This window comes from Anomaloglossus baeobatrachus, chromosome 5, assembly GCF_048569485.1.
Source record: "Anomaloglossus baeobatrachus isolate aAnoBae1 chromosome 5, aAnoBae1.hap1, whole genome shotgun sequence".
NCBI lineage: Eukaryota > Metazoa > Chordata > Amphibia > Anura > Aromobatidae > Anomaloglossus > Anomaloglossus baeobatrachus.
Genome location: NC_134357.1, coordinates 451,593,917 through 451,618,793, shown reverse-complemented (window position 1 = coordinate 451,618,793; position 24,877 = coordinate 451,593,917). Strand labels below are relative to the sequence as shown.

General features: G+C 46.8%; 1 protein-coding gene across 1 annotated transcript; it reads left to right on the top strand.

Annotated features, from left to right (window-relative positions):
• Window positions 1–19,458, top strand: COMMD7 (COMM domain containing 7). Its single transcript, XM_075347820.1, has 9 exons — window positions 1–104; window positions 2,630–2,683; window positions 2,760–2,862; window positions 7,926–7,982; window positions 8,055–8,092; window positions 15,541–15,631; window positions 15,700–15,749; window positions 16,029–16,077; window positions 19,169–19,458. Exons 1-9 carry the CDS (start codon window positions 24–26, stop codon window positions 19,243–19,245), a joined length of 600 nt encoding a protein of 199 aa, XP_075203935.1. The 5' UTR covers window positions 1–23; the 3' UTR covers window positions 19,246–19,458.
• The last annotated feature ends 5,419 nt before the right edge of the window (window positions 19,459–24,877 follow it).

Here is a 24,877-nt window from a genome sequence, read left to right as displayed (position 1 = left end):
GGCGGTGCTTGAATTCTGCCATCATGGCGCTGCGCTGTTCTGTGGCTCCTCTGCCGGACTCTGTGGCTTCTGACATCCAGAATATGAGGCAGATGTCCGGGGAGGTAAGAGCTGAGGGACTGGAGCTAGCTGCAAGTCAGAGGGGGGAAATCTGCCATAGGCGTACCTTGTATCCTGCACTGATCTTGAGCTACATCCAGTATTAAACTCCAGAGCTGCACTCACTATTCTGCTGGTGCAGTGACTGTGTACATACATGACAATACTTAAACTGTACTGATCTTGAGTTATATCCTGTATTATACTCCAGAGCTGCACTCATTATTCTGCTGGTGCAGTTGCTGTGTACATGCATTACTTATCCTGTACTGATCCTGAGTTACATCCTGTATTATACTCCAGAGCTGCACTCACTATTCTGCTGGTTGAGTCACTGTGTGCAGACATTATATTACTGATCCTGTGTTACATTCTGTATTATACTCCAGAGCTGCACTCACTATTCTGCTGGTGGTGTTACTGTGTACATACATTACATTACTGATCCTGTGTTACATTCTGTATTATACTCCAGAGCTGCACTCACTATTCTGCTGGTGCAGTCACTGTGTACATACATTACATTACTTATCCTGTTCTGAGCCTCAGTTACATCCTGTGTATGGCTATGTGCGCTCTGCACCGCATACAAAAGGTCCGCTTCAGAGCGCAGCTGAAAAGCTCCGTTCTGAAGCGCCTGGTGCCTGCAGAATTCGTGCTCTCTGCATGTTGCCTCTCCCTATAGACAGCATGCAAAGCGCACGAAAGAAGTGACATGTCATTTCTTAGAACGCATGCTTCGGGCAGCAGCCGAATTGCTGCGTTCTAATACGCCACGTGCGCACGTCTCATGCACAATCTTCATAGATTGTGCAGGGGACGCAGGACGCATGCAGTTACGCTGCGGTGCAGATCGCAGCGTAACTGCAGGCAATACGCACACGTGCGCACATAGCCTTATTCTCCAGAGCTGCACTCACTATTCTGCTGGTGAAGTCACTGTGTATATACATTACTTATCCTGTTCTGATCCTGAGTTATATCCTGTATTATACTCCAGAGCTGCACTCGCTATTCTGCTGGTGAAGTCACTGTGTATATACAATACTGATCATGTACTGATTCTTAGCTACATCCTGTATTATACTCCAGAGCGGCACTCACTATTCTGCTGGTGCAGTCACTGTGTACATACATTACATTACTTATCCTGTACTGAGCCTCATTTACATCCTGTATTTTGCCTCCAGAGCTGCACTCACTATTCTGCTTATCAGTCAGTAAACTTGCCGTCCGTTTGTTTAGCTCCTCTAGAGGCCCCGTCACACTAAGCAACATCGCTGCTAACGAACAACTTCTGTGACGTAGCAGCGATGTTGCTAGCGATGTTGCTGTGTGTGACATCCAGCAACAACCTGGCCCCTGCTGTGAGGTCGTTGGTTGTTGCTGAATGTCCTGGGCCATTTTTTAGTTGTTGCTGTCCCGCTGTGAAGCACAGATCGCTGTGTGTGACAGCGAGACAGCAACAACTAAATGTGCAGGCAGCAGGAGCCGGCTTCTGCGGAGGCTGGTAACCAATGTAAACATCGGGTAACCAAGAAGCCCTGTCCTTGGTTACCCGATATTTACCTTCGATACCAGCCTCCGCCGCTCTGTCAGTGCCGGTTCCTGCTGTGTGCACATGTAGCTGCAGGACACATCGGGTTAATTAACCTGATGTGTGCTGTAAGTAGGAGAGCAGGGAGCCAGCGCTAAGCATTGTGCGCTGCTCCCTGCTCTGTGCACATGTAGCTGCAGCACACATCGGGTAATTAACCCCATGTGTGCTGTAAGTAGGAGAGCAAGGAGCCAGCGCTCAGTGTGCGCTGCTCCCTGCTCTGTGCACATTTAGCTGCAGCACACATCGGGTAATTAACCCAATGTGTGCTGTAACTAGGAGAGCAGGGAGCCAGCGCTCAGTGTGCGCTGCTCCCTGCTCTCTGCACGTGCAGCTCCGTGCACTGGTAACCAAGGTAAATATCGGGTTGGTTACCGATATTTACCTTAGTTACCAAGCGCAGCATCTTCCACGCGGCGCTGGGGGCTGGTCACTGGTTGCTGGTGAGCTCACCAGCAACTCGTGTAGCCACGCTCCAGCGATCCCTGCCAGGTCAGGTTGCTGGTGGGATCGCTGGAGCGTCGCAGTGTGACATCTCACCAGCCACCTCCTAGCAACTTACCAGCGATCCCTATCGTTGTTGGGATCGCTGGTAAGTTGCTTAGTGTGACGGTACCTTAAGACTGGCTGCAGTTCCTATTTCTTACATCAGATGACTGTACGGGGCCTGGTGTATATAGGACACTAGCCAGAATACAAATCACTAGCCCACCCTCTTTACAGACGCCGGGCAAGCAAGAAATGTGTGAAGCAGGGTGCAGCTCTGGAGTACAGTAATGCTACATGTGCTTGTCTTAGTTGGGGATCTGCTCCCTTTAGTGGTGACCCCCCCCTATAATATAGTTCTGGTGAGGCAGACCCCTCCATCCTGATGTCTCGGGCTTTCTTTCTCCCGCCCTTGCACTGATGCGCTGCCTGTTACTTTCTCTCCAGCAGGTCTCCCGTCTGTGCTCGGTGATATTTTCCTTCCTCAAGGAGCAGAGAGAGGTAAGTTTCCTTCGCACCCTTAGCTGCGCCCTCACTCATCATGCTGCGGGGCAGGACTTAGTTTCTTTTCCTGCAGGTGGATCAGTTCACTTCTCAGCTTGAAGAATTCGCCAAAGACAACGGGATCAGCCTGAGCCCTTTAAAAAGTATCGTGAGGAGCGTCCTACTCATTCTGAACGGTGAGTATGAGACTGCGCCCGACCAGTATTCGCTCCCCGCGTTCTACACCCTTCCCCCCCCGCTCCTCCTGCTGCAGCTACACGTCGTCCAGAACCGGTGGATGCTTTAGCCCTCCAGGTGGTCACCTGCTCGTCTCCACTACTCATTATTGGAGATAAGAGGTGGACCCCACTATGGTCGCCTGCTCATCTAATTTACTCATTATTGGGGAGATGAGCTGGACCCCACCATGGTCACCTGCTCGTCTCCTCTACTCATTATTGGGGATATGAGCTGGACCCCACCATGGTCACCTGCTCGTCTCCACTACTCATTATTGGGGATATGAGCTGGACCCCACCATGGTCACCTGCTTGTCTCCACTACTCATTATTGGGGATATGAGCCGGACCACACCATGGTCGCCTGCTCGTCTCCACTATTCATTATTGGGGAGAAGAGCCAGACCCCACCATGGTCGCCTGCTCGTCTCCACTACTCATTATTGGGGATATGAGCCGGACTCCACCATGGTCACCTGCTCGTCTCCACTACTCATTATTGGGGGAGATGAGCTGGACCCAACCATGGTCGCCTGCTCGTCTCCACTACTCATTATTGGGGATACGAGCTGGACCCCACCATGGTCACCTGCTCGTCTCCACTACTCATTATTGGGGGAGATGAGCTGGACCCCACCATGGTCGCCTGCTCGTCTCCACTATTCATTATTGGGGAGAAGAGCCAGACCCCACCATGGTCGCCTGCTCGTCTCCACTACTCATTATTGGGGATGGTCACCTGCTCGTCTCCACTACTCATTATTGGCGATACGAGGCGGACGCACCATGGTTGCCTGCTCGTCTCCTCTACTCATTATTGGGGATATGAGCTGGAGTCCACCATGGTCGCCTGCTCGTTTCCACTGCTCATTATTGGGGAGATGAGCTGGGCCCCACCATGGTCGCCTGCTCGTCTCCACTACTCATTATTGGGGGTGTGAGTCGAACTCCACTGTGTTCGCTGCTCGTCTCCACTACTCATTATTTGGGGGGTATAAGCCGGACCCCACCATGGTCGCCTGCTCGTCTCCACTACTCATTATTGGGGATATGAGCCGGACCCCACCATGGTCGCCTGCTTGTCTCCACTACTCATTATTGGGGGAGATGAGCTGGACCCAACCATGGTCGCCTGCTCGTTTCCACTACTTATTATTTGGGATACGAGGCGGACCCCACCATGGTTGCCTGCTCGTCTCCACTACTCATTATTGGGGGAGATGAGCAGGACCCAACCATGGTCGCCTGCTCGTCTCCACTACTCATTATTGGGGATACGAAGCGGACCCCACCATGGTTGCCTGCTCGTCTCCTCTACGTATTATTAAGGATATGAGCTGGAGTCCACCATGGTCGCCTGCTCGTCTCCACTACTCGTTATTGGGGGAGATGAGCTGGACCCCACCATGGTCACCTGCTCGTCTCCACTACTCGTTATTGGGGGAGATGAGCTGGACCCCACCATGGTCACCTGCTCGTCTCCACTACTCTTTATTGGGGGAGATGAGCTGGACCCCACAATGTCGCCTGCTCGTCTCCACTACTCATTATTAGGGATATGAGGCGGACCCCACCATGGTCGCCTGCTTGTCTCCTCTACTCATTATTGGGGATACGAGCCGGACCCCACCATGGTCGCCTGCTCATCTAATTTACTCGTTATTGGGGGAGATGAGCTGGACCCCACCATGGTCTCCTGTTCGTCTCCACTACTCATTATTGGGGAGATGATCTGGACCACACCATGGTCACCTGCTCGTCTCCACTACTCGTTATTGGGGAGATGATCTGGACCACACCATGGTTACCTGCTCGTCTCCACTACTCATTATTGGGGAGAAGAGCCGGACCCCACCATGGTCTCCTGCTCGTCTCCACTACTCATTATTGGGGAGATGAGCTGGACCCCACCATTCTTGCCTGCTCATCTCCACTACTCATTGGGGAGAAGAGCCAGACCCCACCATTTTCGCCTGCTCGTCTCCTCTACTCATTATTGGGGAGATGAGCCGGATCCCACAATGGCCGCTTGCTTGTCTCCACTACTCATTATTGGGGAGAAGAGCCGGACTCCACCATGGTCACCATTTCATATGGAGTGGGAAGTGCAAACTATGACTATTTGGGTAGTTTTTCATGTTAGACAAATGCGAAAATACACAGTGCCAAAAACTAATGGCGGGCATGCAGCCTAAGGGTTTGTGAACAGAGTGGGGTTTTTTCAGACTTGCAGAAGTGCCAGCATTTTTTTTTTTTCCTCTTGAAGCCTCTTTTTGCACAACTTATCGAGCATTCCTGAAGAGATTTGTAAACATTTTTTGTTTGTGTCTTAAGCGTTTTTTTGAGGGGGGAGGTGACTTTTGAGTATTTTTTTTTTCTTTTTTTGTAACTCTTTTTGAGCAATCTGCTGTTTTTTTTATGTCCATTAAAGGGAACCTGTCAGGTGCAATATGCACACAGAGCTACAAGCTGGTACTGGGTACACATTGCTAATCCTGTATACACTAGTTTAGATAATGACATCTTTAGAAAAAGTATTTCCAAAGCTCTTATATGCTAATGAGACCAGCAACTAGTCGCAAGGGCGTTACATGCTAAGGGGGCCGACTAGCCAAGAGAAGTAAGTACACCCCTGTGGCCATGCTAACTTGCTAATTTATGTTCAGCGTCAGAGGCATGGTCGCCCTCACCTCTCTGCTGCCCATGCTGGTTTTTGGCTCGGTGCGCACGATCAGAACGACCCCGGACTCCCGGTCATGCGCACTACACCAGTTTGAAGCTGGGACGCATACACCCACTTTCATAGTACACATGACTGGAAGTCTGGAACTTCTGATCACACGCACTTAGCCAAAATCCAGCGTCAGGGGCAGTGGCAACAGAGAGCGAGGAGATCAACCATGCCTCTGATGCTGTGCATTCATTAGCATGTTAGTACGCCCACAGGGATGTGCTTACATGCTAAAGGGGCCGACTAGCCAAGGGAACTAATGCACTTGGGACTAGTCTCTGCGCTCATTAGCGTAAGATGAAAGATTTTTAGAAATACTTTTCCTAAAGATCTCTTTATCTATGCTAGTGTATACAGGGACGGTAAGGCTGCTTTCACACATCTGGTTTTAGCAGTGCGGCCAAATCCAGCTCTAAAACCTATGCAACGAATGCGGCGAAAAAAACGCATCCTTTGCATACGTTTTTACATGCTGCCCGTCCGTTTTTTGCCGGTTGCGGCACACTACTGAGCATGCACAGTGCAAAAAAACGCATGCGGCGGCCGGATGCGGTTTTTGCCGCATCCGGCATCCATAGGCATGCATTGGAAAAAGCGCCGCATCGGCAGGATGCGGCGCGATGCGGGGTTTTTTGCCGGACAAAAAAACGTGCCAGGCAACGTTCCATCCGGCCGCCGCATGGGCTAAATATGCCGCATCCGGCAAAAACCGGACCGAACGCAAGGCCATGCGGCACAAACCTGCACTAATGAAAGTCTATGCGAAAAAAACGCAACCGGCGCAAAAAAAAACGGTTGCATTTTTTTCTGCAAAGAGCCGGATTGTGTCGCACAGCAAAAACCGGAGGTGTGAAAGCAGCCTAAGGCAGAGATTAGCAATATACACCCAGAACTGCTCGTGGTTCTGGGTGCATATTGGACCTGACAGGCTCCCTTTAAGCAATGAGTAACACTCAGGTGTTTTTTGTTTTTTTTTTCTTTTAGGCAGAAATGCTCCAGAAGACACCCAGGCATTTTCCTGGCGTTTTTTTTTGGGGGGGGGCCTTTCTTCTGACTTCTATTGTAATTTATGAGGCATGTTCCAAGTGGAGGACGCCGGGAGAATGGTTGGGTCACTTCTTTTAGCCGTTTGGCATTTTTGGAAACCGGAGGCACGTACAAGACTGAGCATGTGGACAGCGAGTCCTTTTTACATAGAAATATTAGAACCAATCTTTGGAGCTCTGAACCTGCCTGAATAACACGTGTGAACATTCGCCCATGTTCCCTGCACGCAGGGGGGATTTTCCACTGCAGATTTGGATACAAATTCTCCACAAATCACCTGTAAAATCCACATAATCTACATCTACTTTATCCAAATGTCACTGCGGATTTGGCAGGAATTTCAACTTGGACTTCACCCCATCTTCACATACATGTGGGTGAAGATTCAGAGTCTGAATTAACCCGCTGCTTATTTAAGTGTCCACACCACCGAAACCATTGCAGCCTGTATGATATACCTTTGGTAAGAAAATGATTGTGCCGGTAGTCTTAGTTTTTTGTGTTAAGGCCGCTTTGAATGCAGCGACATTGCTAAAGCGATGTCGTTGGGCTCACGGAATTTGTGACTCACATCCGGCTGTGTTAGTGATGTCGTTGCGTGTGACCACTATGAGCGAATTTGAATCGTCGCAAAAACGTGCAAAATCGCTAATCGGTGACATGCCCCCCTCTTCCCAATTATCATTGCTGCTGCAGGTACGATGTTGTTCGTCGTTCCTGCAGCAGCACACGTCGCTACGTGTGACGCCGCAGGAGCGAGGAACCTCACCTCACCTTACCTGTAGCCACCCGCAATGAGGAAGGAAGGAGGTGGGCGGGATGTTTCGTCCCGCTCATCTCCACCCCTCCGCTTTTATTGGGCGGAGATGTGACGTCGCTGTGACCCCGAACGAACCACCCCCTTAGAAAGGAGGCGGTTCGCCGGTCACAGCGACATCGCTAGGCAGATAAGTAGTGTGACGGGTCTGCGCGATTTTGTGCGCCACAGGCAGCGATTTGCCTGTGACGCACAAACCATGGGGGCGGGTACGCACGCTAGCGATCTCGCTAGCGAGATCGCAGCGTGTAAAGCGGCCTTTACTCTTCCATCTGCCTCCTCTAATACTTTCAGTAGGGTATTTAGAAGAGAGCGGAGTAACACATGACTTCAGGGTCACTCTGCACAAGGTTTGTTTGGGGTCCAGCAGGTCCAGGGGTAGTTGCCCCTTACTGTTAGTGGTTAATTCTATCCTTGCTTTTGCAGGTGCTCTGAGGAGGAGTCTGAAGTCGGAGGAGCTGCAGTCTGACCTGGTTGTTCTAGGTGAGGATAGTATATAGTACCTCTCTGCGTGCATTGATGGGATTCGTGATCTGTATGCTTTTTTATCTGCAGGATTGGATGAAGAAAAAGCCCAGATTTTTGCAAACGAGGTGAGAAGAAACAATTGTTTAGCGGGTATCTATTAGAAGTCATCATCGGTGAGGATCTGAGTAGGGATGAGCGAGCACTACAATGCTCGGGTGCTTGTAACAAGCACTTGAATGCTCATATGGGCACAATTCGAGCACCCGAGTGTAATGGAAGTCAATGGGGGTACTCGAGTATTTTTCTAAGAAATCTTCCAGAAAAATGCTCAAGTTCCCCATTGACTTCCATTATATTCGGGCGCTCGAGTCGCGCCCGTCCGAACGTTCGACTGCTCGTATTGAGTACCGAGCACCGGAGCATGGTAGTGCTCACACATCAGTAGATTTGAGTGCTGAGACTCGCATCAATCACTAAAACAAAGAGGCAGAAGTGCTGAGTTTGGTGTTTTTACCACGTTTCCTGAGAAGTTTGAGGGTGCGGAGTACAGATTCATCGGGTACAGACGTCCTCTGACTCCTTACAATACTCACTCTGCTTTCTGGAGAAAAACCAGCTGATCCCTTCTGCCCCAGTGGTGTTCTCTGTAGTCTGATCCTCAGCAATTGAACCTTTGACAGCTCAGAAATTTGTTAAAATGATTGCGATTCATAAATCGGTTGTCTCTGTCCCTGACTGACAGGTGATTCTTGTCTGAGCAACTTATATCCCCCCATTTGTCTTGCTCAGACGCCATCACTTCTAACACCGGTTGTCTTCTCAGAGTAGATGGCGCATGCACAGTTGCATAGTGTTATCCTACTGCATCATCAGGACTTACCTGTGCATGCACTGCCACCAGGAATGGCTGCGATGAGATTATGAAGAGGGTAGGCAGGTGACTCGGAGAAGCGTTACCTGTCGTTTCCAAGAGCTTCAGAAGACTGCAAGCGGGGAACGATGATTGAGAGCTGTGAGCGCAGTGCCAGACAGCCTACACTTAATATTAGATGAGGGATTCATTTAGAACAGAAGCAAAAATATCCAAAATAAGGAGATATGGATTTAATCTAAATTACAATGACCTATCATAAATGTGTTTGGTTTATGGGACAAAAATCTGCTGACAGGTTCCTTAGAAGACAAACAAGTAGCCATGAAATACATGGTGGCACCGAGGCTCCCGGTGGGGTGTCCTCTCCCTCTGTTATATAGAACAAATGGTGGGCACTCAGTAGTCTGTGTAATAATAGTAGTGCTCAGTGGTTGAATACACTGGATATAACAGAGAAACACTAAGGCCCTAGATATGCAGGTGCAAATGAAAAAGGATTTTAATAGAGCAGCGGCAAAAAAATAATCTGTACAAAGAATATGGCCAACATTTCGGTCATCTGACCTTGTTCACAGTCGAGAGAGGAGAATAGAATTGGAGGTGCATGAACAAGGTTGGATGAGCGAAACGTAGGCCATATTCATTTTTTTGCCACTGCACCATTAAAAGCTTTTCTCTATCGTTCCTATGGGAGACCCAGACATTGGGTGTATAGCTTCTGCCTCCGGAGGACACACAAAGTACTACACTAAAAAGTGTAGCTCCTCCCTCTGAGCATATACACCCCCTGGATACCAGATCTAGCCATTTCATTGCTTTGTGTTCAGGAGGCATACATCCACCCATGCATTCTCATCTGATTTTTCATTTTGGAAAGTTTTTTGAAGAAAAGCGGGTCCAAGCCTGGACTCCCGGCATGTCCCTTCTCACCCCACTGTGTCGGCGGTGTTGTTAAGGTTGAATCCAAGGCTGGAGCCTTACATGCCGCGCTCCTTCACCATCCCTCGGGCTCTGGCTTGAAGTGGGAGCCAGCACGGTTCTCCTTGCTTTGCAGGAGGCCGGTCTCCATCCGCAGCCCTTCAGGATCCTGCTGGATGGAGCACTCATCCCCAGGGACTTGGAACCCTGCGTCTCAGCAAGCTAAGTATCTGAGACGTTTATACCCGGGGGGTCCCTTGTACTTTATTGTTGGGGAGAGTGTGCTGTGTAACTGTTTTGACATTTCCGGCCGGTTCTCTGGTTGTCGCCTGAGAACCGCGCCGAGGGTGCCTGCTCGACGGCCGCATCGCTTAAATTTAGGCCTCGGCTTCGCCGGAGGCCTACTTTCGATTTCACTGCCCTTGCATGTCAATCATGCAGAGGGACAGTGCGGCTCCGCCCAGTGGCCGTTCGGCACAGGGGAGGGACACTCCTCTCTGAGCACATGTCCCCTCCCCTGTAAATCTCCTTGGCCCTCCAGATCCCGCTCTCAGAGCAGGTCCCGCCCCCTCTCCTCGCTCCGGCGCCATTTTATCAGCGTTTTCGGCGCTGGCTGCAGCATCCCTGCTAAGCTGCTTGGGGGTCCGGGCTGTGGGATCTGGAGGGCACACAAACGGTCTGGTAAGCCACAACCTCCGGTTGTGGAACTGCTTATATACTCTCTGGGGGTCATTCTGGCTCAGAGCCCCCACTTCAGCAGCATGTCTCACACGAGGAGCAAGGCTGCAAGGCTGTACTCTATATGCACTGCATGTAAGCTCATACTGCCTGAACCGAGCACATATCCACATTGTGATGCCTGCTCTAACCTGACAATGCCTCAGCCTGGAATCGCACCCTCAGTGGTCCCTCCGGCTGCTCCGGCTCCGGTGGCTGAACCCCCGGCTTGGGTAGAATCCTTCTCTAGGTCAATCTCCCAGTCTTTTGCCGACTCCATGGGACAGCTGTCCCGAACTTTGCTGACCATGCATCAGCCCCCTTCTCAGGGCGCCTCTGCTGCTAGGGCTCTCTCAGCGGAGCTCACAGAGGATTTTTCATCTGGTCCCAGACCCCGTCCTCCTAAGAGGAGACGCAGGGCTCCCTCTCCTTCCTCGTCCCGCGGCTCTGATTCAAGAGCTGACTCGCAGGACGAGGAGGATGCCATTACTGGGGGCTCGGAGGCTACCTCCATGTGCCCCATTGATCTGTCCGAAAGTGACTCAGATGTTAGTGATTTGATTGCGTCCATTAATTCTGTACTGGACCTCAATCCGCCAGTATCAGAGGAGCAACCCTCTCTGGCAAAAAAGCACCAGTTTACCTTGCGTAAGAGGACAAGGAGTGTGTTCTTTAACCACTCCAGTTTTCAGGCCACTGTGACCAAGCCTAGGGCCTGTCCTGACAAACGCTTCCCAAAGCGTGGTTCTGATGACCGTTTTCCCTTTCCACCTGAGGTGGTCAAGGAGTGGGGCTCATTCACCAAAGGTAGACCCTCCGGTGTCTAGACTCTCAGCCCGGACAGTTTTATCAGTGGCTGATGGCACCTCTCTTAAGGATTCCACTGACCGCCAGGTTGACCTTCTGGCCAAATCTGTATATGAGGCGGCAGGGGCCTCGTTCTCCCCATCTTTTGCAGCAGTGTGGGCTCTCAAAGCCATCTCTGCTTCTCTAGAGGAGATGCATTCCCTCACCAGGGAATCTATGCCCGAAATGGTTGCCTTAACTTCCCAAGCTTCAGCTTTTTTATCCTATGCCATGTCTGCTATGCTGGAGGCTTCTCACCGCACTGCGGTGGCTTCGGCTAATTCCCTTGCTATCCGCAGGATCTTGTGGCTTCGAGAGTGGAAGGCAGATGCTTCTTCAAAGAAGTACCTTGCTGGGCTCCCTTTTGCTGGATCCAGGCTATTCGGTGAACAACTGGATGAAATTATTAAGGAAGCTACTGGCGGGAAGAGTACTTCCATGCCACAAACTAAAACCAGGAAACCTGCCCAGGGTAGGAACCAGTCGAGGTTTCGTTCCTTTCGTTCCTCCAACTGGTCATCCTCTAAGCCCTCGGCCTCGTCCACTAACTCAGCCAAGGACCAAAAATCCAACTGGCGCACAAAGGCGCGTCCACAGAAGACCGCAGGAGCTGCTGCCACTAAGGCAGCCTCCTCTTGACTATCTGGCCGCGCCAGCAACGTCCTTAGTCGGTGGCAGGCTCTCCCACTTTGGCGACGTGTGGTTTCAACACGTCTCCGATCAGTGGGTGCGGGATTTCATCTCCCACGGCTACAGGATAGAATTCTCTTCCAGCCCGCCAAACAGATTTTTTCTGTCAACTCCCCCCTGCTCCAAGGCCGCCGCCTTCTCTCAGGCCGTGGCATCCTTGCAGGCCAACGGAGTAATTGTACCGGTTCCCGCCCGGGAACGGTTCAGAGGTTTCTACTCAAATCTCTTCCTAGTCCCCAAAAAGGACGGTTCCTTCCGGCCCATCCTGGATCTCAAGCTTCTCAACAAGCATGTTCAGGTGCGACATTTCCGCATGGAGTCTCTGCGATCAGTCATTGCCTCAATGACCCAAGGAGATTTCCTGGCATCCATCGACATCAGAGATGCCTATCTGCATGTGCCAATTGCAGTTTCACACCAGTGTTGGCTACGTTTTGCAATCGGAGAGGAACATTTCCAATTCGTGGCTCTCCCCTTCGGGTTAGCCACGGCCCCCCGAGTATTCACCAAGGTCATGGCAGCAGTGGTTGCGGTTCTGCACCTCCAGGGGTTGGCAGTGATTCCTTACCTGGACGACCTTCTAGTCAAGGCTTCATCCAGTGCAGACTGTCAGCGGAGTGTCTCGCTCACTCTCGCCACTCTAGTCCAATTCGGGTGGCTTGTCAATCTGCCCAAATCCACTCTGACTCCGACCCAGAGTCTCACGTACCTAGGGATGCAGTTCGAGACTCTGCCGGCACTTGTGAAGCTGCCCTTGGTCAAACAGCAGTCCCTCCATCTGGCGGTGCGCTCTCTGCTGAGGCCCCGCCGTTATTCCATCAGGCACCTGATGCAGGTGCTGGGTCAGATGGTGGCGTCAATGGAGGCTGTTCCCTTTGCCCAGTTCCATCTGCGTCCTCTGCAGCTGGACATTCTCCGCTGTTGGGACAAGCGGACTTCCTCCTTGCACAGGTTAGTGGCTCTGTCGCCACAGACCAGGGGCTCCCTTCAGTGGTGGCTTCGGCTCCTCTCTCTGTCTCAGGGACGCTCCTTCCTGGCCCCGTCCTGGGTGATCCTCACCACGGATGCCAGTCTATCCGGCTGGGGAGCGGTATGTCTCCACCACCGAGCACAGGGTACTTGCACTCCGTCCGAATCAGCCCTCTCGATCAATGTGCTGGAAACCAGAGCTGTGCTCCTAGCCCTCCTAGCCTTTCACCACCTTTTGGCGGGCAAGCACATCAGAGTCCAGTCAGACAACGCGACAGCGGTTGCCTACATCAATCACCAAGGCGGGACACGCAGCCGCCTGGCAATGTTGGAGGTTCAACGCATCCTTCAGTGGACGGAGGACTCCAAGTCCACCATATCCGCAGTCCACATCCCAGGCGTGGAAAACTGGGAGGCAGATTATCTCAGCCGTCAAACTGTGGACAGTGGCGAGTGGTCCCTGCATCCGGCAGTGTTTCGGTCAATCTGCCGCAAGTGGGGCACTCCGGAAGTGGATCTAATGGCATCCCGGCACAACAACAAGGTTCCGGTTTACGTGGCTCGCTCCCACGATCCTCACGCCTTTGCAGCGGACGCTCTGGTTCAAGATTGGTCCCAGTTTCGTCTGTCCTACGTGTTTCCCCCTCTAACTCTCTTGCCCAGAGTTCTGCGCAAGATCAGAATGGAGGGCCGTCGGGTCATCCTCATTGCTCCGGACTGGCCCAGGCGAGCTTGGTACCCAGACCTGCTCCATCTGTCCGTAGACGTGCCGTGGCATCTTCCGGACCGTCCAGACCTTCTCTCACAAGGTCTGTTTTTCCGCCAGAATTCTGCGGCTCTCAGATTGACGGCGTGGCTCTTGAGTCCTGGATCTTGACGGCTTCTGGTATTCCTCCTGAAGTCATCTCCACTATGACTCGGGCTCGGAAGTCTTCCTCGGCCAAAATCTATCACAGGACCTGGAGAATTTTCCTGTCCTGGTGTCGCTCTTCCGGCCATGCTCCTTGGCCTTTTTCCTTGCCGACCCTTCTGTCTTTTCTACAGTCCGGTCTGCAGCTAGGACTATCCCTCAATTCCCTCAAGGGACAAGTCTCGGCTCTGTCAGTGTTGTTCCAGCGGCGTATCGCCCGGCTGGCGCAGGTACGCACCTTCATGCAGGGCGCGTCTCACATCATTCCGCCTTACCGGCGGCCCTTGGATCCCTGGGACCTCAATCTGGTCCTCACGGCCTTGCACGGCCTCCCTTTGAGCCTCTTAGGGAGGTTTCTTTGTCTCGTCTTTCACAGAAGGTGGTCTTTCTAGTGGCCATAACTTCCCTCAGGAGAGTCTCTGATTTGGCTGCGCTCTCTTCGGAGTCACCTTTTTTTGGTTTTTCATCCAGACAAGGTGGTTCTCCGTCCGACTCCGGACTTTCTCCCAAAGGTGGTTTCTCCTTTCCACCTTAACCAGGACATTTCCCTGCCTTCCTTTTGTCCGGCTCCTGTTCATCGCTTTGAAAAAGCGTTGCATACTCTGGATCTGGTGCGGGCGCTCCGGATCTATGTGTCTCGCACCGCTGTTCTTAGGCGGTGCACCTCTCTTTTTGTGCTAACCACAGGTCGGCGTAAGGGCCTCTCGGCTTCTAAGCCGACCTTAGCTCGTTGGATTAGGTCGGCCATTTCCGATGCCTACCAGTGTACTCAGGTGCCTCCCCCGCTGGGGATCAAGGCACACTCTACCAGAGCTGTCGGTGCCTCTTGGGCTTTCAGGCACCAGGCTACGGCTCAGCAGGTCTGTCAGGCTGCCACTTTGACTAGTCTGCATACCTTTTCAAAGCACTACCAAGTGCATGCTCATGCTTCGGCAGATGCGAGCTTGGGCAGATGCATCCTTCAGGCGGCTGTCGCCCATTTGTGAAGTTAGGCTCCGCCTACTTCTCAGTTTTCTGTTTATTCCCACCCATGGACTGCTTTGAGACGTCCCAATATCTGGGTCTCTCCCATAGGAACGATAAAGAAAAAGAGAATTTTGTTTACTTACCGTAAATTCTTTTTCTTATAGTTCCGTATTGGGAGACCCAGCACCCTCCCTGTTGCCTATTGGCAGTTTCTTGTTCCGCGTGTTATCACCGGCTGTTGTTGTAGACAGAGGCTCCGGTTGTTCCGGTTCTTCCTCTATCTTTACTTGTGGGTGGCTATTCTCCTTCAGCTTTTGCACTAAACTGGCTAGATCTGGTATCCAGGGGGTGTATATGCTCAGAGGGAGGAGCTACACTTTTTAGTGTAGTACTTTGTGTGTCCTCCGGAGGCAGAAGCTTAACACCCAATGTCTGGGTCTCCCAATACGGAACTATAAGAAAAAGAATTTACGGTAAGTAAACAAAATTCTCTTTTTTTTATTTGTACCTGCATATATAGTGGCGTGGTGTTTCTCCATATACCCTCCTTCTGCTATGTCCATATGCATTACTGGGGGCATAGCCCTTAGGGGGGTGGTAAAATTAAGATCTGCCTCTAATGCGTTAAAGTAAATTCTGGCCTCTTTCTTGTAAAAAGTAACATTTTTGTGCTTCCGTTGCAGTGGAGCAGTGATGCCCCGGTTCTCGCCCGGTTAGCGGTGGGCCGGATGCTCAGTATTAACCAGCTGGTGGACATGGAGTGGAAGTTTGGGGGTGAGTGACAGTCTGATCCTTGTAGTGCATCGATATAACAGCGCAGTGACCACCGGTCTCTATTCTAGTTACGGCAGCAAGCAGCGAACTGGAGAAAGCTGGAACCATATTCCTGCAGGTAGAGCCAAGTGTGGTTATATTCTTTTGACTGGATATAAACCTGTATAGGTGCCGGGGGGGAACGGACCATTTCTGCGCGTCCTGAGGGCTTTATGTATTGGGGACTGTAGCGCTTTATCTAGAAACTGCTCCATCCTTATGCATTTTCCCGGATTTTTTACCCATTTTTTTTATGCTTAGCCAGGGTATATGTGTTTGTGTATTACGTGGTATATTACAGCCCAGGATTCTCGCTTTACACTTTGGCTCACACTTGTTTCTTTTTTTTTTTTTTAAGTTAAAGATGGTTATTAAAAAAGGAAACCAATTGGAGCCGATCTACGTAGGTGAGTATTCAGGATTTCTGGCTCCTGGCCGGAGGGTGACACTGGAAAGATTAGGGCTAATGCTGGTACAAGTTGATTCACAGGACCCAGCCCATCAGCCAAGACTGTAATCTATGTCCGCTGGATGGTAGCCCTGCGAGCCACCTCTTATCCAGTGGTGCCTTCTTTTGACTGGCGCAATGTCATGTGTCATGCTGCAAGAATGGCGTGAATCCAGGTTGGCGGCTAATCAATAGAACAGGCGGTTGTCAGGGATTCTGTCCAGTGGCTATAGATTACTGTCATGGCCGATGGTCCAGATCATACGTATCGATTCACATCAACTCTACGAATAATATACTTTATTTTGCTGACTATTAGGACACAGGTTTGGATAAAAAAAAATAATGTATATTTCATAGTTATAAACATACTGTATGCTAATTTACCAGAATTAATGGGGTCTGAATCTGGCCTAAGATGAAAACAATCAGCAGCGGTAACAATCCTATGTCAGAGGACCGCGTGTCAAGCATGTGAACGCAATGATTCACTAGCTACATGCTAGGACATTGGGGCATCTGCCAACAACAGGGTGTAAAGGCCACAAGCTCCAGAAAAGACAAATTACCTTTGAGTCGCCACCATAATGTTATGTATAAACAAGGTAGTTGATGTCTGTACAGATTAGGATTACTCGGAGACCAGGCAGAGCGGTCTATGAGCACTCTGCCCAATCATTAAAGGGAACCTATCAGCTGATTTGTGGTTTAGGTAGCAGTAATCATATGACACATTTCCTCTAACCCCTTCGCGACAAGTCAGAAACGTGTATGGAGTGGGCTCACAGGGTGAGCTTGCTATATATTCAGCAGGTAATGGCTGTGTATTACAGTGAGGACCTGCCTCTAACAATTGAGGGTGGCATGAAGCGCCGCACAATATTGTTAATCTGTGAAACTGACAGTGGCATTTAACAGGTGCCGGTATTGGGGGGCGCCGATCAGTGTGCCCCTAACTTGATCACGGGGTGCCAATGGGCTGCTATAGCAGCAGAGGGTCTGCTGAAGACCTACGTACTTGTCATTACGGAGCCCTTTTAAAACCCTTTCTCCTTCAAAGGAGACAGTGATGTGATTTTTCTGAACCCATGACAGCACCCTTACATCGTGGTGCTGTCATGGGTTCAGAAAAAACACATTACCGGTAAGTAATTACGTATTTTTCCAGCACCCACGACAGCACCACGATGTAAGGGTGCTGTCATGGCTTCAGAAAAAACACATTACCGGTAAGTAATTACGTATTTTTACTATATACAGCAATACTATGGCATTGCTGTAGATAGCACAAGCGATCAGATGATTGCAGGTTCTAGTGCCCTAAAGGGACCAACAAATCCTGTAAAAATAGCAAACCGAAAAAACTAAAGTTCAAATCAATCCAATTTTCCTCCATTAAAAATAAAGAAAATAAAAATACACGTGGTATTGCCGCTTGCAGAAAAGTCCAATGTATCAAAGTATTAACCCGATCGTCAACGGAAAAAGCTCAAGAATGTCTAATTTACGTGGGGTTGTTTTAGTCGCTGAAATACCATAATTGCTGTAACAAGTGATCAAAACCAAATATTTACCTCAAAATATCAATAAAACGTTGGCTCACCTCTCAAAAAATAACCCATCACATGGCTGCATGGACCGAAAAGTAAAAACCTAATGGGTCTCCGAAAAAGCCCAGGTTTTTTATTGTTATTTTAGTGGAGGAAAAAAATAGAAGTTTGTAAAAAAAAAAAAAATAAAAATTTGGGGAGTTGTTACACCAAACCCCCCCAATTTATTTTTTTTAACAACCTTCTGGGTTTATTTTTTCTTCTCTAAAATAATAGTAGTAATAATATTAATTAATAGTAATAATAATAATAATAAAAAAAACCTGTATATGTCTGGTATCATCATAATCTTACTGATGAGGAGAATCATATTCCCAGGTCAAATTTACCACATAATGTACTTTGTAAAAACAATTCCCAAAAAAGTCAGAATTGCGGTTTTTGGTTTTTTTTCCACAATTTTACCGCATATTTTTCCCTGTTTTTAGTACACTATGGTAAAATGAATAATTGAATTCTAAAGTATAACTCGGTCTGCAAAATACAAGCCCTCATATCTCTATGTGGACAGAAAAATAAAAAAAAGTTATGACTCTGGGAAGAAAAAACGGAAATTAGCCACGTCATGAAGGAGTTAAAGAGGACCATCCACCAGGATTTTCCTATATTAACTAAAGCCAGTGCTATATTGGTGCTATCATGCTGATTCTATGCATGCCTTTAGTTGTGAGGTCGGATGTATACTTTCTGAAATATAGGCAAGTAAAGTTTGTGAAATGCACTGTTTTGTTAGTTATTCCCGCCCCTGTCTGCCTGCCTGACCTTCCTCCCCTGTCTCTGTTATTACTGGGGGAGGAAGGACAAGCAGCAGACAGGAGTGGGAATAACAAAAAAAAAATCCGACCCACCTATTAGATATTCTGTTGCACCTGTCACTCAAATAACAGTGCATTTCACAAACTTTACTTGCGTGTATTTCATAAACTATATATCCGATCTCACAACTAAAGGTATGTATTGAATCCGCATGATGGCACCAATATAGCACTGGCCTTAGTTTATATACGAATATTCTGGTAGTTGGGCCTCTTTAAAGAAGCCGGAAGAGATATTTGGCACTTGTGGTCCCACCGACTATGCAATATAAAACGTGAGGCTGTGGGTGCATGTATGAAAGCTTTTGTGGTAGTGTTCTGGTTTCAAAAAGTTGCATTTTCCTGCAAAATATGGAGTAAGAGGCTGGAGTCACTGTTATAGACAGAAGTGTAATCTCATAAGATGGGCCTAATTTATCAAACATCACTTGAATATCTTGGTGCAACTTGGTTCCAAAAAAAACGGCAAAACAGATACAGTATAGGGAAAAGTGACTTCAAAAAGTCCCAACATAATAAATCTGTCCCTTTTTAAGACTTTTTAGTAATCTTATTATTTGTATTAATTTTTTTTTTGTCATATACAAAAAAAAAAAAAATAGCTTTAACAATTTCTTTTTTTCAGAGCTGACGCTGCCACAGTTTTACAGTTTCCTACATGAGATGGAGCGGGCCAAAAGCAGTCTGGAATGCTTCACGTGAGGCGGGACGTCGTCTGTAGGTTCTCGGTGAACTCTCTGGTCCTCGCTCCTCGTGGCGGTCATCGGTATCGGCTCCAGATTGGGAGGCAGACGCCTGGCAGATGGATACAGCTGCTACTGTATATAGATGGTATATATCCATACTGCCCTGTGCACCCACAATAAAACATTCCTTCCTTGTTTTCTTGTTAAACAGGTCTCTGCCCTTTATAAAGTGTGAACCGTCTCTGTATTATGGAACATCTACAGCACTCACCATTTCCAGGTCGCTCATGCTGCAGCACCTCTGCCTGTACATGGTTCAGGGCCTAATTCTCAAAAATGCAAAGGAAAACCTGCAGCAAGACTTCATATTAACCCCGTGCTGACATCCCTGGCAGATGTATGGCACATGTCACCTCACCATGTATGATGCGGGCTCAGGAGCTGAGCCTGGATCATATCTGGCAACTGCTAGCTGTGTTACGCAGCCAACATCTGTCTGTAAAAGCAGCGACTGTTAATCCCTTAAGTGCTGCTGTCAGTCTCTGACGATGGCATTTACAGAGCATAGTCGAGTGGGTACACTGGTCCATACATCAACCCCCCACCCCCCACCCCCCAAAGCGTAGATGCAATACCTTATCAGCAGGGACCTGCTACCACTATGCGCCTGTGAAGAGCGGCTTCCTTTGAGTCATAGGAGGCCCGGATCTATATTCTTTACATTTATATTGCTGTATATAGAAAAAGCGACCAGATAATCGCAGATGATTCAAGTGCCCTGAAGGGACTAACAACAAACAAAAAGGCTAAAAATTCAAATCGCCCCCTTTAAAAAAATAATCATATTTGGTATTGCCGCACCCACAAAAGTCCAAGCTATCAAAATGTTAAAATTATTTAACCCGTACAGTATATGTCGTAAGGAAAAAAAATAAAATATGAAAAATTGATCAAATTGTCATGTTCACCCCAAAATTGTATCTATAAAACGGTCAGCCCTGCAAACAAAACAAGCCCCTCCCCACACAGCGCAATTGCTGAAAAGTAAAAAAGTTACGTGACTCAGACAATGGCGACTCCAATTTTGGGGCAAAATATAAGAGTTGTTGCTCTTGGAAGAAGGTCGAGGAAAATAAAATGAAACTACAAAAAACTACATTGACTGTGTGGAAGGGGTTAATCAGTCATCATGTCTACAAAATGCTCCCTCATATGATCCGCTATAAATCAGGTTCGTTTTAAAGCATCTGTGCCACCCCGCCAATATTTATGTTGTGCTGCTTCAGTGCATATAAAGAATAAGGAAACTCTGCCGATAGCCCTGACTACAAAAAAGGTACTGATTTTTGCCTCCAGCTCCAGTGCACTGTCATGTGTATCCATGGTTACAGACTACAAATAGTCTGTAGTCTGAGCTTGCATCCATACCTTCAGTCTGGTGCCTACCTCTTACTAGCCTGCCTAATGTCTGTAAGAAAGGGACAGAAGGAGGGGAGAATAACTGCAATATTATATATATATATATATATATATATATATATATATATATATATATATATATATATATATACACACATACACATACACACACACATATAGACTGTATGTGTATATATATAAAATGTGTTTTTTATTATATATATATATATCTATATATATATATAATCTATATATCTATATATATATATCTATATATATATATATATATATATATATATATATATATATATATATCTATATAGATATATATATTAGATATATAGTTATATATATATAGATATATATATATATAGATATATATATAATAAAAAACACATTTTATATATATACATACAGTCTATATGTGTGTGTGTATGTATATATATGTATATATATGTGTGTGTATATATATATATATATATATATATATATATATATATATATATATATATTGAACACACACATATATATACACACACATATTATATATACATACATACACATATACATATATATGTGTATGTATATATAATATGTGTGTGTGTATATATATGTGTGCGTATGTGTATATATAATATATATATATATATATATATATATATATATATATATATATATATATATATATATATATATATATATATATATATATTTTACACACACACACACACACACACACACACACACACACACACATATATATAATAAGCCCCACTCCTGGGTACAGAGTCGCCATCTGCAGGGACAGAATCGCAGATCAGAATATGCACCAAAATTCTGCATTTACTATATATCACAAAAGTGAGTACACCGCTCACGTTTTTGTAAATATGTTATTATTTCTTTTCATGGGACAACACTGAAGATCTGACACTTTGATACAATGTAAAGTAGTCAGTGTACAGCTTGTATAACAGTGTACATTTGGTGTCCTCTAAATATCTGAATACACAGCTATTAATGTCAAAACCACTGGCAACAAAAGTGAGTACACCCTAAAGTGAAATGGGCACAATTTGGCCACATCGGCCATTTTCCCTCCTCAGTGTTATGTGAATCATTAGTGTTACCAGGTCTCAAGTGTGAATGGGGAGCAGGGGTGGTAAATTTGGTGTTATCACTTACATACACTCATACCGGTCACTGGAAGTTCAACATGGCTCCTCATGGCAAAGAATTCTCTGAGGATCTGAAAAAAAATAATTGTTTCTATACAAAAAGATGGCAGTACTGATGAAGATATAAAATATTTACAAAAAATATGAGGGGTGTACTCACTTATATGATATTGCTTTGAATGTCTATACATTATATATAGCATATCACTGACAGATGATTTCAAGGCCTGAGTGATACATGCCAATTAAAGGGAATCTCACATTGCACCACACCAGGTAGTGCTGAAAAATGTCATATTTTGGTGGTGTTACGGAGAAGGAGGGTCCTGGCAGGGCAGTAGTCCTGTCTCCTATTAAAGGTAACCTGTCAGGTGCAATATACAATGAGAACCATGAGCAGTTCTGGGTGTATATTGCTAATCCCTGCCTAACTGTCCCTGTATACACTAGCATAGACAATGAGATCTTTAGAAAAAGTATTACTAAACATCTTTTATTTTATGCTAATGAGTGCAGGGACTAGTCCTAAGTGCATTATATCCCCTTCTTCCGGAAGTGTCGGGGCATTCAGAAGAGCGGTTACAGCGAACACAAGTATGCGCTGCACCGCTGGTGATGCTGAATTAAATAGCGTGTTAATACACTCCTGTGAGTATGCTAACATACTAAGAGGATGGACTAGTCGGGGGATGTAACTCCCTTGGGACTAGTCCTCTCGCTCATTGGCATAAGATAAAAGATATTTAGAAATACTTTTTCTAAAGATCCTTTTATCTATGCTAGTGTATACAGGGCAGTTAGGCAGGGATTAGCAATATGATTGCTAATATGAACTGTCGTGGTTCTGGGTGCATATTCCACGTGACAGGTTCCCTTTTAATGGTTGTAATCTCTCATTGTAAGTCTATGGCAGCCTTGTTCTTGCTCTCATAGACTTACATGGAGAAGTGATTTCCTGTCCACCCAACCAACAGTATGTCAGGTCACAACTCCAATCATGTGAACCGGGAGCGGCAGAAGACGGCAAGCAGTAAGTATTTTACTACATAGATGGAACAGACATTACTGATACTTATCTGGTGCTAAAATTAAAAAAAATACACCGAAGTGGTACTGTAATGGCATTTGTGCAAAATTCCTGACACGTGTGCACCATTTTGAAAAATATGGCACAAAAAAAACAATAACAAATACCACAAGAACGAGTGTGCAAAGATTAACAATCATAGCTACTGTGCTATTAGACTCCGACCCAAAAAGACAGATTGCTGTCATAAAGACAAAAGATGCCGCAAAGTATTAGTTTAAGCATCTATATATTGATGCATCCACATTATTTTAGTTCTATTTCTGCCCGAACAGATTTCAGTTTATTTTTCAATGGATTTGTAGAACTGTTTCCCCGAAAATAAGCCCTAGCGGGATTTTTTTTTTGTGTATGCTTCTAATATAAACCCTACTCTGAAAATAATCCCTAGTTGTGCTTCATCATACTAATAGTATCCTGAAATAGGACCTAGGCAGCCCTGTCTCCTTAAGAGGGATGTGCCAAGACAGGTGAAACGCGCGTTGAGACGTGGAAGTCCAGACAATTTCCTCCAGCAGCTCAAGATCAGCAAGGATTCTCTTGTTATTCATCAAATTAAAGGTGGAATTATTTTCTAGTATACATAAGTCGGCAGCCCTTAGTTATGACTATATACACAGAACGTAGAGGCAGTTATACATGGATATGAGTATATGCTAATCATAGCTAGCCCAGATCTAGATTGATACTTTTTCACTGTAATTGAGCCTGAATAGGTAATCTCTATATTGAGGTTCCCCAGGGTTTAATATTATAGCCCAAATACATTACCTTTCTGCCACATGGCGTTTTATCGTTATTAAACATTACCTTGCTGCAAACCTTTACAAGTATTATAATTTTTAATATCCAAATATGTTAGAATCAATATCTTATTATATCTATATTTAATATATTATTGCTGCTAAATATTACACAGTTTACTGCATTACTGGACAGTGAGGACTGTTCTTGTGTTCAATTGGACCCCCTGCTTAATTTTACCTTTCTATATAGCTTTTATGGTATCATTGGATAAATTGTATATTTTTATGGGAATTAATTGAGCACTTGTTTTTCTAAGTTGATATAGTGGATATAGTCTATTGTTGGTGCTTTCCTAGTCATTCAAAATGGTCGGCTATAGAGATTTATCATGCAAGGGATGCAACATATGTAGAGTATGCTGTGTATAAGATGCGATGTATGCTGTGTATATTGTGTACTGAGTGCAATATATGCTGGGTATACTGTGTATATTGTGTACGGGGTGCGGTACATGCTGAATACACTGTATATTGTGTACAGGGTGGGATATCTGCAGAGTATGCTGGGTATGGGATGCAATATATGCAGAGTATGCTGTGTATATTGTGTACGGGGTGCGATATTTGCGGGGTATGCTGTGTATATTGTGTACGGGGTGCGGTACATGCCGAATACAGTGTATATTGTGTACAGGGTGGGATATCTTCAGAGTATACAGTGTATGGGATGCGGTATATGCAGAATATGCTATGTATATTGTGTAAGGGGTGCATACATGCCGAATACGCTGTGTATATTGTGTACAGGATGGGATATCTGCAGAGTATACAGTGTATGGGATGCGGTATATGCAGAGTATGCTGTGTATATTGTATACGGGGTGCGGTATATGCGGAGTATGCTGTGTATATTGTGTACGGGGTGCGGTATATGCGGGGTATGCTGTGTATATTGTGTATGGGGTGCGATATATATGCGGGGTATGCTGTGTATATTGTGTACGGGGTGCGATATATGCGGGGTATTCAGCTGTGTATATTGTGTACGGGGTGCGGTATATGCAGGGTATGCAGCTGTGTATATTGTGTACGGGGTGCGGTATATGCAGGGTATTCAGCTGTGTATATTGTTGTACGGGGTGCGGTAGATGCAGGGTATGCAGCTGTGTATATTGTGTACGGGGTGCGGTATATGCAGGGTATCCAGCTGTGTATATT

Bases quoted from the DNA above. Each gene is read 5' to 3' on its own strand.
- COMMD7 (XM_075347820.1), top strand. From the start codon at position 24: ATGGCGCTGCGCTGTTCTGTGGCTCCTCTGCCGGACTCTGTGGCTTCT. The intron at 7,983-8,054 runs GTGAGGATAGTA...TTTTATCTGCAG, and splicing joins GTCTGACCTGGTTGTTCTAG to GATTGGATGAAGAAAAAGCC. The intron at 15,750-16,028 runs GTAGAGCCAAGT...TTTTTTTTTAAG, and splicing joins CTGGAACCATATTCCTGCAG to TTAAAGATGGTTATTAAAAA.